The following is a 17,408-nucleotide window of genomic DNA, read 5'->3' on the forward strand; positions in this document are numbered from 1 at the left end:
TGCTGAACCAAAATTCTTTAGCAAGCTGAGCTTTTGTCTCAAAGCCTTCAAACTATCACTAACAGTTCATGTTTGGATGGCCTGACCAAGCTGCCATAGACAGGCACCACGACCATGGACTTGGATGAGTCTGTAATAAGGATACACAGTTACTTCAGAATCAAGATGTCCTTCTACCTTATTTGAATGTCCTGCGAAGACATCACACCCTTTTGAAGATCTCTGGGCTTGTGAATGCCTAAAAATAAAAACAATAATAATTTTTAGAAGGCCTGAAAATGATAATTAAACTTAAAGAGGGTTGCCTTCCTCCAAAAATGGATCAGAAAATACTCTTTAATTAAGATTCCATTGTTTTCCATTCCAGTCCTTGGTTAGAAGGATATGGTCAACTTAAGGAAATGCATCCTACCAGGTGCTGCTCATACACCCACAGTCAGCCTGAGATGCTAAGACCCAGGAAACTGCCCCTTTTAAAGTTGTGTGAGCCAATCTAGTTTACTATTGGCATTCACAGACTTTACCAAGTAGCCAACCAAGTTGATGCAAAGGCTCTACTTCCCACCCAGCACATTAATCATGTTGTTAAATAATTTAAAATAGATACTGTAGTCAAATAAGTTTGGGAAATGCTGAACTGTGCATAGTTTAAGAGGTTTCCTTACTGCAGAATGATCTTTCACAATCACAATAAGCATTTATGGGTTTCTAACGTAGGGTGTATGGGGGGAGAATTCAGTTTCCTAAACTACTGTGACCGAGAAATTTAAAAAGTGATAACCTATTAACATCTAGTAATGTTTCATGGAGCAAAGTTTGGAAAAATCAACTGTGCTGTGCCCCAATTTCCAGAAATTGGAACACACTGTATAGAAGTGTGATGGGGGCTTCCCTGGTGGCGCAGTGGTTGAGAGTCCGCCTGCCGATGCAGGGGACGCGGGTTCGTGCCCCGGTCCGGGAAGATCCCACATGCCATGGAGCGGCTGGGCCCGTGAGCCATGGCCGCTGAGCCTGCGCGTCCAGAGCCTGTGCTCCGCAACAGGAGAGGCCACAACAGTGAGAGGCCCGCGTACCGCAAAAAAAAAAAAAAAAAAAAAAAAGTGTGATGATTATAACTCACTGTTATATAAACAGACTCTTACAACTCTTACAACTCCTTTCATATGGAACCCAGGAATGTGGAAAGCACTGACTAGGGGAAGGGAAGTCTGGATTCTAACTCCTGCCTCAAGGTCCCTGATCTTCCTCTCTGGTCTCTCTGTCTCTGTCTCTCTTATACACACACATGCATGCGCGCACGCACGCACACACACACACACACACACAATTGGGTAAATTTCTGTAGTATTCTGGGTTCTAGTTTTCCTCATCTATAAAATGAAGGGATTGAAATAAGTTATTCCTAAGGGCTCTTCTAGTTCCACATTTAAAATCTTATTCTTGGGCTTCCCTGGTGGCGCAGTGGTTGGGGGTCCGCCTGCCGATGCAGGGGACACGGGTTCATGCCCCGGTCCGGGGGGGATCCCACGTGCCGCAGAGCAGCTGGGCCTGTGAGACATGGCCGCTGGGCCTGCGCGTCCGGGGCCTGTGCTCCGCGGCGGGAGAGGCCGCGGCAGTGAGGGGCCCACGTACCGCAAAAAAATAAATAAATAAATAAAAATAAAATCTTATTCTTTATTTAAACTGACAATTTCATTTTTTGAATTTCTGTGAATGGTTCATTGGTATTACCTTCAAAATGCATCTATATAGATTATAAACAATATACCCATTTAAAAAATATCACATCAGTACCTGGGGAGAGGAGACTATGATGAATATAAATATATATTTATTTGTGTGTGTATAATTGTTTATCATATGTCTCCCACTATGAAATGTAAGTTCCAAGAAGGCGGGGACTAGGTCTGCTTTATTCTGTACTCTATATTAGCACCTAACCCTGTGCCTGGTACACTGTAAGTGCTCAATAAATATTTGACAACTTGAATGAATGAAAGGGCTAGTGGACCCCCAAAATATGTGCCATGAAGAATACCCTTTACATTAAAATTAAATTAAGTAGCACTTATATAGCCCTTCATATTTAAAAAAATGCTTTTATATATCTAATAAGAATTTCACAACCATTTGAGCTAAGTGCTTTAACTGTCCCTATTATATAGCTGAATAAACTGTAGTTCAGAGAGGGCAAGGGATCTGCCCAGGGATCATGGCACATACCTGGCAGAGCTAAGACACTGACCCCTGTTAGTTTGACTCTAAATCCTCTGCTCTTCCTCTGAACAATGACACCCCCCTCTCCAATGCCCTTTGGTCTCTGTGCATTGGCCCAAGGAACTCATTCCTGTCAGCTTAGGCAGGTCTCAGTGGCAGTGGGACACCTACAGGACAGGCGGATTCAGTTCTTCTAGGAGTCCTGGTAGGCTTTGGAGACAATCTAAGGAAGAGAGTTTAGCTGTTGAATTACCATTACCATGGGGTCTCCAATTTCTGCCTTTCCTGCACCTACAAGAAAATGAAACCTCTTAAGAACTCCTCTTGCTTGCATGGCTTTTCAGGTCCAAAGGTCAGCGCAGATACCCTCCAACAATACACTGGCAGTCGGCTCATCAGTTTGACTACCTTCTTATTCAAGCCTTTGGGAGAATCTAAGGCATCTCAATATAATTTTTACATGTGTTACATGGTTTTAAAGGGTGGAGGCAGGATGGGTAGTGTCCAAAGGCAAATAGATGAGAAAATACTTAACTAAACAAAGTTAGGCAGGTTTCTTTCCTAAGATTATTTCCAGAACCTTTAACTTAATAATATGCACAGAGAAACATTAAGAGTGGGAGAGAACAGGCAGCATCCCCCAGACGTTATCCTAACAATGCAACCCTCCCCTGGAGCATGTCAGAGGCCCTGGTTCTTATAAAATGCCTTAGAAAACACTAATCTGAGCAGCCCTTATTTGAAACAAGTTCCAATTTGCCTTTCAAAAAAGGGTTAAGTCAATTTTCTTCAAAAAGTCTAACTGCCTCAACTCCTTTGCAGCAAATTTATCAGATATGTTGTCATTTGCCTCAGGGACTTGAGCCTGGCAACAAATGGATAATGCTTTTGCAAGCTGTCACCACCAAAATAAGGAAAAGCACAATGAAAAAATATCCGACGCTTATTGCCTGCACACGTGCCACCAGGCCATGGGCAAAGCATGGATACATGGTTATCTCATCTAATACTTCCAACAACCATGTGGATTGGTTCTATTTTTATCCCCGTTTTACAGGTGAGGAAATTAAGACTCAAGAAGCTAATGACTTGTTTCATGTCACAACTAGTAAATAGTGCAGCATAAAACCTGCCTACATAGAATAGGAGACTCCAAGGGAAATTATTGATTCAGATATGAATTATCAGTTACTGATAAAACCTTAGACAAATGATTGATGGTGAATAGGACATTCATATGGTGCCAAAGTACCACCATACAGATTCCTTCTTTAGGTCACAAGGGGAGCAAGGAAACTGCATATGGGAGAAATCAGGTTACCATCTTAATCCAGTACAAATCTTAGCACCACTAATGCCCAGACAACATTGTCTTGTGATTTGAGACAATATGAAATATTTGACATCACCCAGGATATTTATATTTTTTCTTTCAGTCAAAACATTTAACTTTAATCTAATCAAAGCTTTAGATCTAACTTATAGTTTACCCCAAACACAAGGTATAGAGGGGAAAAGCTAGGAGTGCAAAGAATCAAGCAGACAAATATAGAAGGTGAGTTATTTTATGGAATAATTGGCTCATTCTCTTAACAAGTCGGTGCCATGAAAAAAAGGGAGTATTGTTTATTAATAGAGATTTAGGGAAATAACAAGTTGATGTAATGTCCTCGATTAGATCTTGGCTTGGACAAACAGGTGTAAAGGACAATTCTTAGAACACTTGGGAAATTTTGATTGGCATTAGATGATATTAAGGAATTACTCATTTTAAAGCATGATATTATTATTTTGAACCTGCAGGAGAAATTTTTTGAAATAACACTGTTCTCAGCCTCTGTAAGGAATCTGATGCTAAACGACACAAGCAACACATTTGGTTATCAAAGGGTGGTGAATAGGAGGTAGTTGTCTCTCTAGAAATGATTCACTGCATATTTCTAGGGCTCCTGTAGTCTCTCAGAAGTCATGACTAAAGTCTTAAGCAGATTGCCTCCAGGGCTTGGCCACTCTGCTGCTTTACTGCAGTCATTGAATTGTGGGTTCTTGGGGAGACGAAAACTCTCCGTCACCACTGAAAACCCTTCTGCTGGGCCTCTGCCTGAAAAGCCCCCCAGACGAAAGTCACATTTAATTCCCTTTTCTTAACCCCCAATCCCAGTGCGACCGGATGAGAAGCAGGGGAAGGCTGGCTCCTGAGCACACGGCTGCCAAGAATGCCCCAGCATCTCTCTTGTGCAGCAAAGATCCATGGGGCCAGCTGGCTTAGTCATGCTGGGCTGGCAGCACTAGGTGAAGTCACCTTGTTCCAAAACTGGGTCTCAGCTTTGCAGCCTCCAAAAGTCAGTTTGCCAGTTTGTTGAGGGGTAATGATGTTTTCAAGAGCTGAGTTGTACTAACCAAACTCAGAAGAGTCATATTTGAAAGGTAGAATGCCAGTGTGTGATTTTACAGTGAATACAATAATCTGGACTATACTTTCCCCCTCACTAGTTGGCTGATACACTCTGGAGACCAAATTACACTAAGAATGAAAACAAAGGAAGCAGGGTGCTCTTCCAGGATCTGACCAATCAGGCTGGTCTTGTAACTGGCCTTTTTCAAGTTTAGGGTTAGAATCAGTAACTTTTTTCTTGGACAGGAATAGAGACATGCTACCCTTTGACTCTCCATTTTCTAAACTTCATTTAAATTTCTTTGCACAGTTTTTATTAACTTTGATAAAATTTGCAAGATTGTGTGTTATCTTTTATCAATTATAATTTAGAATGGCTTCTAGACAAACTGAGAAATCCATTAGTCATCCACAAGTGAAAGCCATTAGTCATTCACTTGCAAGCATAATCTAATTTCAAAACAGGATAGGTTGCAGCTTATTCACTGTGGATTGATTTTTCTTAGCTTCCCGCTGTGTCCAGATTTGGGAGTAGTTCTCATTGTAAACTCATGTCTTACTTGGTAGCCCTGGGAGAAAGGCTAATCAGCATAACCAAGCAAATTTGTTCCTGCCTCTTCAACAGCTCTGTAAAAAATCTTCTGTACTTGGAGCTTTTAATACAAAGAGGTCATTTCTTTTTCCCAAGAATCAGCAGCCAATCCACTCTGCAAGAGATATACTCAGACCAAGATATTTTAATAAAGTAGGAGGCCTATGAATCTTGAGGGAGGCAGGTTTCAGACAAATAAGTCATACAACTTCCCTTCTGGAAGTTATTACCATGAAAGATAATAGAAAACATAAACACCTTTAGAAATGGTTTCAATAAGTTCAAGCTCTGAAGGTAAATTAAGACATTTAAGGGATGATATCAGAGAAGAGGACACTGACCTGTGTAAAACATCCTGTGCTAACCTGAGTGCTAACAGGGTTTCTATATGAACTGGTCACAGGCTGAATTGGCAACTCAAGCATACTTACTTAGCTCTTATATGGAATCTGAATATTTTAAGGGTTGAGGGTATAATCGTGGAACAACACCCAGATCTGAATCTACCCACACTGTCACTATGTATCAACTCTTTCCTGATTTATATCAGCTAGGTGTCACTGCATATTCTTCTTACTGCTTATATTTATTTAAATAGCTTTGAAGGCACAGGAGATTGGAAGATAATGTTTTAAGAACACAGATTATTGTGTGAAGTTCGAAGGCACCCAAAGTGTATAAGTTAATGCATCTTTTATTACAAAAACTGAAAAGTTACGATTTCTAGAATGCTTTGTTGTTTTCTATTCACCACCACCACCTAAGTATTTGCCAAGCACACACTAAATCTCCCCAGGGTTGTATTCATACTTCTGTGCTTTTACCTGCAATGTCATCTCCCCTCTTGCCCACCTGGCCACTGCATCCGTACCCTTTAGCTCAGGGGGTCGGCTGCTCTGAAGAGCCTTTCCTGTCCCATCCCCATCGTGGTCACCTCTTCCACTCGAGGCAGAGTTGGAGGCTCCTTGGTGTGTTCCCACAGTCTACTGAGCATAACCATACTGAAAACTTGGTTCTGTAACTGACTCATCTGGTACCACATCTTGACCAATTAAAAATGCAAATCATCTACCAAAGGCAAACTTCATCAAATTTTGATCAAGGGAGGGAAAGCAAAGAGCAAGTACCATAATTCACTTGGCTTTTGAGATATCACAGTTCTTCTTATTCCTGTGCTCATCGGTGTTAGCTTTTCTTCTCTATTTTTTATTTGATGAAAATGCTCTAAACTCCCAAGAGGTCTGAATATTCACCCATCACTAATCAATGAAAGTGTAGCAATATCTGACTTTCTCCCCAAAGTAAATGACTAAAAGAACTGGTGGTAAAATGTTTCCCTTTTTTTCCCTCTGTCTGATTAAAGTTTTTTTCTGATTAAAAAATAATATATATTCACTGTTGTACTGTATAAAATACAAATATTCAAGGAGAAGAAAATAAAGTTCTGGGAGACTCTCTACACCCAGATATAATATCTTTCTGTATATATTTTCAGATGCTTTTCTATGTATATAATATACATTTAAAAAATAATGGCTCATGATATATTTGCTGCTTTAACTTAACTTTTGTATTATGAGCATCTTCCCACACATTTGTGTGGAATACGACATACGTAAGTGTGCACATACGTCATATTTATGGTTGTACAATATTACATTGGTTGATTATCATAAATGACTTAAGTAATCTCTTTTTTTGGATTTTTAAGTTGTTTCCAGTTTTATGATATTATAAATAATGGGTCATTAAAGATATGTGTATATAGTTATGAGTACCCAGCCAAATTTGACTAGGATAAATCTAAATTTATTTGTGTGTGTATAACTGTGTGTATAAATTTGTTAAAAGGTGAACAAATTTTCTGTTTTAAAGCTTTTGAATTGTATCATCAAATTCTCCTTTAAAAAGCAACAAAAATGAACACTCATGACCGTAAAACTATGAAAGGACCCATTTGCCATATCACTAACACTGGGTATTATCAGTCTTTTTAATCTTTGCTTACCTCTTTAGCCAAAAAAAAAAAAAAAAAGGGGAAACTCATGATTATTTTAATTGGCATTTCTTTATTTCTAAAGAGGGAAAACATTATTCCTGGGCTTTAATATATGGTATGAAGGAAATACAAAGAGTATAGGAGAAATGAAAGCAATAATCATGCAAAATAAGATCACCATCGCAGTAGGAAAAAAGGGAAACAAAAAGGAATGACGACAGCTTTTGTATTATTTTTTTCTCATTGGGTGTGGCTACTTGGTAACTTTTCTGTTTTGAGTGCATACCCTGTATCTCACCCCAAGTCAGTGTCATTACTGAATGAGTTGAATCCAAGTTATACTGAAAGTTATGGATATTTGTTTGCTCTTGGACACAATTATTCTAAGTTTTAGAACATGGCTCAAGGAGAAATTCATCAAAAGGGCTCAAAAAGGCTGATAAATGTTTCATAATGCCATTGCTGTAAGTTAGCACTACTAGTTTATGTACTTATGCTAATTTCCCAAATCCCACTGAGCCCTTTAAATTTGATCATATTTGTTTGCCTCATTGTTTTTCCCCAACCATGAGCCCATACAGCCTTAATTTGCCACTTCTTGTATCCTCATTTCTTTTTTTTTCTCCTTTACTATTTTATTGCAGGCAGCTGTCACTGTGTAAAGTCTAAAGTAAGAGCAGAAGGCTTTTCTTCATTCTGCTGAGAATGCTTGCCTTATTGGAAAAAAAGGACACTCAATGGAGAGCCCTTCAAGTAACCTAAACTTAAAGTAACCCACAAAGCTTATTTCAGTTCTTTGCCAGCAACCAAGGGAGCCAAGAGAAAACCCGGCCTCAGGGCTGGGGATGCAATTAAGATGCAGTAGTAAGGAAGAGCATGTGACCCAAAGGACTGCATGGCCATGGGCTGAGGGCCACAGCACAGCCGGAAGAGCTGACCATTCAATCCTCGCATCCACACTAGAAATGTAGATCCTACCAGGGTCTCCATTTCACAGCTGAAGCTTGGGCCGTGTGAGGAACCTGCCCAGGAGGTACCCAGATACGCAGATACAAACCCAGATCCTATGGACACAGAGCGTGTGCTCTCAGCCTCCAGTGCCATTTTGTTACTGGACTCTTCCAGATATTCACTCAATCATATTTAGGATCTTAATAAATGACACCTGGGGTGACAAACAGTTAACTCTAGAAAACCTACCAGGAGGCAGATTAAGTTAAATCCAGACTAGGTCTGGAGGTAATCCTTAGCCCCTGACCTGCTGACCTTTTACTCACCTTATGTCTATGGACTAATATTAAGATTATACACATCTGTGCCACACTCAAGGCTCTAATTTGGTGGCAAGCCTTCTTGAGATTCTCTATGATTATAAGAACGGATATTACATTGTGCAATATAGGGTCCTCGACAGCCTCCCAGACATCACTCATTCATTCCACAAATATTTATTGAGCCCCTTTAATCTGTCTCCTACTGTTTTGGAGGATACAGCAGTGAACAGGAAATCTAAGATGCCTATGCTCATAAGAACCTACATTCTAGCGGGGAAGGTAGATAATAAATGAAAAAATAAGTAAATATGTTAGCATGTTCAATAGAAGTAAGGAAATTACTTCTATTGAAGAAAGAAAGTTAAAGAAGAAGAAAATTAAAGCAGGGAAGGGGTATAGGAAGTGCTGGTGGCAGGCTCTGACATTTTAGATGAAGTGGGTACAGTAGGTGATATGTGAGTAAAGACCTTAGTAAATAAATGGGAATTGATGTCTTTGAACACGTTTTCAACTGAAAGCACCTAACAGGTAAAAAAACTCTATATGTTATGGCACATAGAGGTCAGAGGACTGATGTAAACACTTGGTAAAAGTTTAGCAACACACTTTATGATATATATATATTCATGATACATACATACATATTCGTGATATATTAGTTCCCAAGCACTTGGGCTAGTGTTGCCATATAAAATACAGGACACTCAGTTAAATGTGAATTCCAGGTACAAGGTGAATAGTTTTTTTAGCATAAAAATTTTCAAGTACTTCATGGGACATACTTATGCTAAAAAGAAATTTGTTGTTTATATAAAGTTCAAATTTCTGTGAGTATCCTGAATCTTCATTTGCCAAAAATGGCGACTCTAACTTGGGCAAATCAGCACCTCAGCTTCTTCACTGGCAAAATATGAATAAGAACTCTTGCCAGGGCTTCCCTGGAGGCGCAGTGGTTGAGACTGCCTGCTAGTGCAGGGGACACGGATTCGAGCCCTGGTCTGGGGGGATCCCACATGCCGCGGAGCGGCTGGGCCTGTGGGCCACAACTACTGAGTCTGTGCGTCTGGAGCCTGTGCTCCGCAACAAGAAGGGCTGCGACAGTGGGGGGCCCGCACACCGTGATGAAGGGTGGCTCCCGCTTGCCACAACTAGAGAAAGCCCTCGCACAGAAACGAAGACCCAACACAGCAAAAATAAATAAATTAATTAATAAACTGCTACCCCCAACATCTTCTTTAAAAAACAAACAAACAAAAAAAACTCTTGCCAAACTGGGGCAAAAAGACTAATTTGTCCTTTCTGGCAGAATAAAATGAAAATATAAGAACAGGATTTTGAGGATTAAATCGAGAGGTATACATGGTCAGAATTTAGAAATAAAATGCACACTCAGCAAAGTGTTATACTTATTGCACTTCTGAAAGACAAATCCCTGAACTTGGACACTTCAGCCTCGACAGGGTAGAGAATGACAATGACAGGTATCTGGAGTGGCTTCCATTCTGTAACCTTTGTCTCTCCTTTGGGCGGGGTCACAAGGTAACTTGTGGGTTGAGTTACAGTTTTAGCACTTTAAAGAGTGGATTAGGCCAGGCATAGATTTCTGGAGGCAAGGGAAACTTCAGAGACCGGTTACTACATATTTTTTTCATGTTGTAAGCAGGGAAACTGAGGCCCAGAGGGGTGACAGGACTTGCCCAGGTGAGTGAGAGGAAGAGATGGGTCTAACATCCACGTTTCTTGGATGATGCTCTTGTCGCCAGTGCAGCCCCCAAAGATAATATTTAATCCAGTTTTCCCCCTTTAATTCTGAAAGCAGTGTTCATTTCGGGGAAAGAGAAGCAAGAAGCCCTGATATGAAGTGCAGGATGAGCCTGGCACTAAGTGATGAGACCCAAAGACATATGAGGGCAGGGGTGTGAGGGTAGAGGAGGAACACTTTAGGGAGTTTTGAAAAAATAAAGTGAAAAAGCCTGAACAAGACTGTGTGCAGCAGGTGCTGACCAGTCAGTGAGGTCACAGGGGAGAAGCTCGAGGACAGACCCTGAGCAGTGCCATGCTGACGTGGACAGACATGGAGGTGTGGATGGGGAGGGATCAGTTTCTAAAGAGAAAGTGGCTGATGGACTGCCCTGTCTAAAGAAGGGAAGTAGCACTGTCTTACTTTTTTCATTTTAACATTTTATTTTGACCTAATTTCATCTTTATAGAAAAGATGCAAGAATAGTAGAAGGAATTCTGTATCTTCCTCAGCAGGTTCTCCAAATACTAGCAATGTATACATTTGCTTCATCCTCTCTCTGTGTCTCTCTCTGTCTTTCTTTTGGTACATGTATACTGATAACCACACACACATACAAATACATAAAATTTATTCTGAACCATTTGAGAGTCAGTTGCACCTGATACTCCTTTATCCCTAAATACTTCAGTGTGTGTTTCTTAAAAGCAAGAGCATTTGCCTATATGACGATAGTGCAATGATCAAAGTCAGGAAATTAATGTTACTATAATGCTATTATCCAATGTATAGATCATACTCAGATTTTGCCTATTGTCTCAATGATGTCTTCTACAGAAAAAGAAAATTCTGGATCATACATTGCATTCAGTTGTCCTGTTCCTTTAATCTCCTTTCATCTGGAACAGGTCCTCAGCCACCCTTTGCGTCTGACTTTGAAGCCCACAGGTCAGTCATTTTGGAAGAGGTCCCTTTGTTTGGTTTATCTGATGTTTCCTCATAATTAAATCAGGTTATGCATATTTGGCAGGAAATCCACAGAAGTGATGTTGTGTTCTTCTCAGTGCGTCCTATCAGGAGGCACGTGCTGTCAATTTGTCTGATTACTGGTGATGCTAACTTTCATCACTTGGTTAAGGTGGTGTCTGCCAGATTTCTCCCACTGACCTTTTGTAATTAATAAGAATCTTATGGAAATTTACTCTAAGACTATGCAAATAGCTTGTTACTCCTTGAGCTTTCACTACCAGTTGTAGCATCCATTAAAGATTCCTGCCTGAAACAATGATTATTTTGGTAGCTGCCAAATGGTGATTTTATGCCTTCATCATTCCTTTTACATTTATTATTTCACATCTTACTGCAAGGAAAAGCTTACTCTGTTTTTTTTCCTTCCTCCCCCACTTCCCTTCCTTCCTCTCTCTCTCCCTTCCTTCCTTTCTTCTTTCCTTCATTTCCTCCTTCCATCAATGTGGATTCATGAATTCTTACTGTATTCAATATATTATATTCTTTTATTATCATTATTTATTTTGATACTGAAATTGTCCTCAGTTTGGCACTTGCTTAATTTTAAAGGGTTGGGATTAACAGACTTCAAAATGAGGACTTTGGAAAGGAATGTATAATACTAGAGATTACATAAAGAAAGGTGAATGCCTCCGAAAGAACAATAGTAACTCTCCCTATTACTACTATTCATGAGTGCTTTTTGTGTGTCAGATGAAATGCCATGTGCTTTGTATGTGTTCTCTCATTTAACTTTCATGACCTGGTGAGGTAGTCATTATGCCATTTTTATCTTCCATTTAAAGACGAGGAAACAGAGGCTCTGAGAAAATAAGTAAGTTCATCAAGATCTTACCCTCAGTCGTAGCAGGTCTAGTGGAGTCCAGGGCCCCTGCTCTCAACCACCAGGCAACCCTACAAATAGGTGTGGAAACCTTCAGGAAAGGAAAAGGTCTTAGAAGCAAGGCTGCACTGTTACCGAGGGTAGCTGGACATTTGTTCCAGGATCTATAGAGTCATCTGAACTTTATGCATTTTTACAAATGGGGCATTTGGAAACTGCCTACAAGTCTGTCATTAGTCTAGAAACTTCCCTAACCTGCACTGTGTAAAGTATCCAACCCTGCCTAAAATCCAGGGAGGAAAGAATAAATAAAGTGCTCATTTGTGCCAATGTCAGCTGACACAGTTCAAGAAAGACATGAGTTGGCCAAGTCACCCAGGGAGGCAATTCCCATGGGTCAAGACAAGTGAAAGCCAAATTCAGGCAGAGAAGAGAAAACTAAGGGAAGAGTAGAGCAAGGATTCTTCAGAAATTAAGTATCTATTCATCTATGGAGATCCCAGGTGAAGACAGTGCTGTGGAGCCCTCTGCCCCAGGCTAACATACTAGATCCTTCTTCCTGCAACAATACCAGAACCTCTATCACCACCACACCACCACTTTTTTTTTTTTTTTTTTTTTTTTTTTTTTTTGCAGTACGCAGGCCTCTCACTGCTGTGGCCTCTCCCGTTGCGGAGCACAGGCTCCGGACGCGCAGGCCCAGCGGCCATGGCTCACGGGCCCAGCCGCTCCGCGGCACGTGGGATCTTCCCAGACCGGGGCACAAACCCGTGTCCCCTGCATCGGCAGGCGGACTCTCAACCACTGCGCCACCAGGGAAGCCCACACACCACCACTTTTATTATCACATTTCAGATTCTATGCAAATGAGCTTGGGTGAAAGAAATATGGTGCATGCTAGTGAAACTAATTCAAACAACCATCCTGCCCTAGAGGGAAAAGCACAACTGAATCTGAGAATAACACCCTTACCCTCCCAGGAGGAACAAACTAAAAATAAAAGACAACAAGGTGCTTCCTGCCAGTCAGTAAATCCAATAAGAAGATGCCTCAACCTGGCGCTGGGCAGTTAACAGTCAGCCCGACTCCCTCCACCGGAGAACGGCCATGTGGTTCTCAGAGCTGACAGCTGCCAAGCAGAACCCCTCAGATTAACCCATAGGTGGTGTTGAACCACTTCCCATTAAGATATTTGCAAAGCAAACAAAAACGATAGCCCCATTCTGAGTGCTGGGAGCCGGCCAGGAGCGCTGGCTGTTCTTGTTGACACAAAGAGCTCTCCTGGGAGGGTCTGGGCCAGAGCGCGGAAGGCCAGTCCTGCCTGCGTCTCCAGACTGTGTTGATCTTAGGCCATTAGAATCTTGGTATCAGGGACTGTTTATTATCTAATTTCCCAATCACAGCAGTTGCTAGAGCTCTGTTTCACCAGATCTCTCTATTCCTCTCTGTCTCCCTGACCTACACCATTCAGATGAAAAGAAAAAACTCAACTCTCCTTCTGTTATGTCTACTCATCAAGGAGACAAGTCTGAGAAGTTACTAAGATGCACACAGAGAGTGTGGCATTACCACTGTCAACAGCTTCTGTGGCAAACACTCATTCAGGTTCCTTCTGAATTTAAAGCGACCGGAGCTAATTGGAAATATGCTGGCATATTTGTGTCCTACAGGTAGGAGCAAATTGCTGTTTAGTTCACAAAATACACTTGGAACTGAAACACTAATATTTTTTCCTTCTAACCCAGAGAAGAAAATGAAATAAAGTTAAAGAGGCTATGGACATGTGCAAAGTTAATCTTCTTTCAACCTGAAGGATTACAGTCTCAGTTTCTTTAAGTGTTCATAATGAAGTGCTTTCATACAGAATTCATTTTTTATGCAGATGTTGTTTCCTGCAATATTTTCAACTTGAGCAAGTTTTCTTTTCTCAAGTTTCTTTCCTTTCAAAATAGCCTCAAAATGAAAAGGTATTTTTGTCAAAAATTCATTCTGAGCTTGAATATAGCAAAGGTCTTGATGAGGATACAAGCACAGTAGATACCAGAGATGTGCTGAAATTCTTTCTAGAATTTCCTACACTCACAAAAAGAGTAATGTAGGAAAGGAACAAGGGATGGCAAAATGGTCAGAAGAATTTGTCTGATTTTGTCACTACTGGAAATTGTCCTTTAGATTGGAAAGCAGAACTTTAGAGATAGAGGTATTAACTCTATAAGGAGGGAGATGAAGAAAGAGAGAGAGAGAAACAAGGAAAGACAGAAGGAAAGGGAGAGAGCTAAAGAGAGGTTGAGATTACTTTAGAAAAAGCAGAGGCATTAGCATACTAAAAATTGACTTTTTATAAATAAGAGAACTGCTTGACATTTACAGTATAAAGTTAGAAAGCAGTTTTTTAGACTATATCATTCAGTTTTAGATGATGTTTCTCCAAATAAAAGTAAATGTTGCTGGACCCAAGTTCTCTGTAAATGTGCAAGTTTTCCAGAGAGATAGTGAATCCAACCCTGCAGGTCAACTTCACAGGGCTCAAGCCATCATTTGCTGATGTCATCATCATTTGCTGATAGCAAACGTGTTTAGGGAGAGATTAACATACAAAAGTCTGTCCACAGGTGATCACGTTAAAGACCTTGGTGGAGTGGTATAGAAACCTCAGCTATGTATGAGATGTGTTGGACAGACTGGAAACCCGTTCTGACAGACTGTCCAAATTGTTTCTGGACATGCTCCATCTTTGAGGCACCAGACACAAAATCAGTGCCTTGAAGTAGGGATCTCACGTAGGGAGGAGGGTGGAGGTCGCCAGAGAACCCAAGTCAAACATGCATTCTAACATCATTTCTGCTCAAGTTCACTATGTGCTGATTCCTGGCAACTGACCTTTAAGTTAAGGAATTAACCATAGACAGCTACCTGCCAATAACTGAGCTTTTAAAGAAAATACATAATTAAACATCTTCCCAAACTTGGGGCAGGCTTATTTTTGACTTAGGAAAGCAGATCCATTACAGAAAAACTACACGGTATTAATAGCATCCCCCTTCACTTATTTTAACACTGTTGTTGGAGTTTTGAGAAAGCCAGCTTCCCACCTTATCAAAAATTAATTATTGTGTTCAAGTCAAACCCAAGATAAATAGGAAGCATTTCTTGAGGACAAAGTAATAAAATTTAGTTTGGGACCCAACTGAAATAAAAATTCAAGAGCACATATTCATTCATCCATTCATTAATTACTTTTATTTTATGCCTATAATGGCCAAAGATTCTAGATTCTAGATTTGGTGAGTCATACAGAAATATGTGACAGGTAGTTTAAGCCCTGGAGTTTACTATGTTATGTAGAATATAGTAATAACAGCTAATATTTTTTGTGTACTTACTACATGCTAGATAGTTCTCTAAAATTTTACTATGGCTTATTCTCACAACCGCCATATAAGGTAAATACCAGTGTTAGAAATATGCTTAACTTGCCCAAGGTCATTTAGCTAGTTGGACACAGACTTGGGCCTAGAAGAGAAGAAATTTGGCTCCAGAGTCTGCAGCCTAAACCATTTTCTCTACCTGCATGGAGCCCCTGTACACATAGGGCAGGAATCAGACTCAGATGCTGGTGGGGTCAGGCCATGAATTAAGCAGGCCAGTGGGTTGGTATCAATGGAAAACAGCCTCTCTTCAGTTCTAAGAGACTGCTGCTAGATACTCCCAACTTTTCAGGAGCCATCAGAAATCTGAATTGTTATATGAAATATTTCTATTTTTATATGTTGGAAACTAATTGAGAATTTCAAAACTATTGTTCAGGCCAAATTAAATGTCTGCAGACCATATTCTACCCAGTGACTGTGGGTGTGCATCTCTTGGCTTACAGAATAAAGTCCAAAACATTCATGCAGCTTTTAAGGCTTCCCAAATCCTGGCTCCCATCTACCTTATTCCCTATAGTAGCTCTCCCTGCATCACACCACTTCCACCCCATCCTCAGTCATTATCCCACCGGACATCTCACCCTCCCCAGAATGCCCCCCACCACATACATCCTGCCTCGGGGCCAGGGCCGACTCTATTCTGCCACCTGGGCTGCTCTTCTTTTGGCACTAGTCTGCTTCAAGGCCCTGCAGGAGGTGCCACATGGGTGAGACCTTGAAGGATGGTTAAATATCAACAGGTAAAGAAAGAACTGGCAAGGGATTTCTATTTAGAAGGAACAGCATTAACAGATATACAGAAATAGGAAAACAAAAGATGATGAAAACCACCAAACACCTCCAAATATTTTAAAAGGCCTCTGGCCTTTGGAATCTGGTCCTATAAAGAAAACTCTGATTTCTGACATTCTGGACATCCGCAGTCCTTCTAAAAGAGTCCTTTGCATAAGGATCACTGATGATTTAAGGTTTATTCAAACAGTCCAGATAAATATTTATGTATAGCCATAAGCAAATCCACAAGGAAAAATATAATTCAAAACAGATGTTTCGTTAAAGCTCCTTTCAGCTGGTGATAAGGTTTCTGGCTTCAAAAAGGTTTTGAAAATAAAGTGACCAATTAATATTTTAAACTCTAAGAAGGCTCTAACAATCAAGGAAGCTCTGAAAGTTATCATTTGACGGTGTTGCCAGTGAAACCTGGCCATATTGACAAGGGTGAGTCTTGGGCCCAAAGTCAATCTCAGATTTATCCCTGAGATAAGAGCCAGGAACACAGGAAAATAAAATTTGGCTCTCAGTTTAAAGCTGAGAGTAAGTATTGTTCTGAAGTGTTGGAATCCTCAATGTTTATTTTAGTCCACAGCTCTAGAGCTAAACCAGAGGGGTCTTGACTCTTCATATCAGGATAGCTTTACAGGAACCTTTTAAATACTACTATCGCTACTATTATTACTACTACTTCTATCACCATGACCAACAACTTGCCACCATCTTTAATTGGGCATTTATTATGTCTAGAACTGTGCTAGTTCCTTTGCATAGATTATATCTAATCTTTTTTTAAGCTCTAATCTCAGATAACTGATTTTTAAAAATTTTTTTCTCATTTTTAAAAAATTAAATGATATTGGAGTATAGTTGCTTTACAATGTTGTGTTAGTTTCTGCTTAAAGCAAAGTGAATCTACTATACATATACATATATCCACTCTTTTCTTAGATTCCTTTCCCATCTAGGTCACCACAGAGCACTGAGTAGAGTTCCCTGTGCTACACAGTAGGTTCTCATTAGTTACCTATTTCATATATACTAGTGTATATATGTCAATCCCAATCTCCCAATTCATCCCACCCCCACCTTTCCCCCCTTGGTAACCATAAGTTTGTTTTCTACAACTGTGACTC

At 40.3% G+C, this 17,408-nt stretch overlaps 1 protein-coding gene across 1 annotated transcript in view; it reads right to left on the reverse strand.

Moving 5' to 3' along the window:
• The window catches only part of MYO3B (myosin IIIB), a 428,901-nt gene that overhangs the window by 83,042 nt on the left and 328,451 nt on the right, over positions 1 to 17,408 (reverse strand). Inside the window, exon 31 of the mRNA XM_007459030.1 lies at positions 178 to 238. Within this exon, the coding sequence (XP_007459092.1) occupies positions 178 to 238 (61 nt within the window). The remainder of the gene's footprint in view (positions 1 to 177; positions 239 to 17,408) is intronic.

This window comes from Lipotes vexillifer, unplaced genomic scaffold, assembly GCF_000442215.2.
Source record: "Lipotes vexillifer unplaced genomic scaffold, Lipotes_vexillifer_v1.1 scaffold1241, whole genome shotgun sequence".
Classification (NCBI taxonomy): Eukaryota; Metazoa; Chordata; class Mammalia; order Artiodactyla; family Lipotidae; genus Lipotes; species Lipotes vexillifer.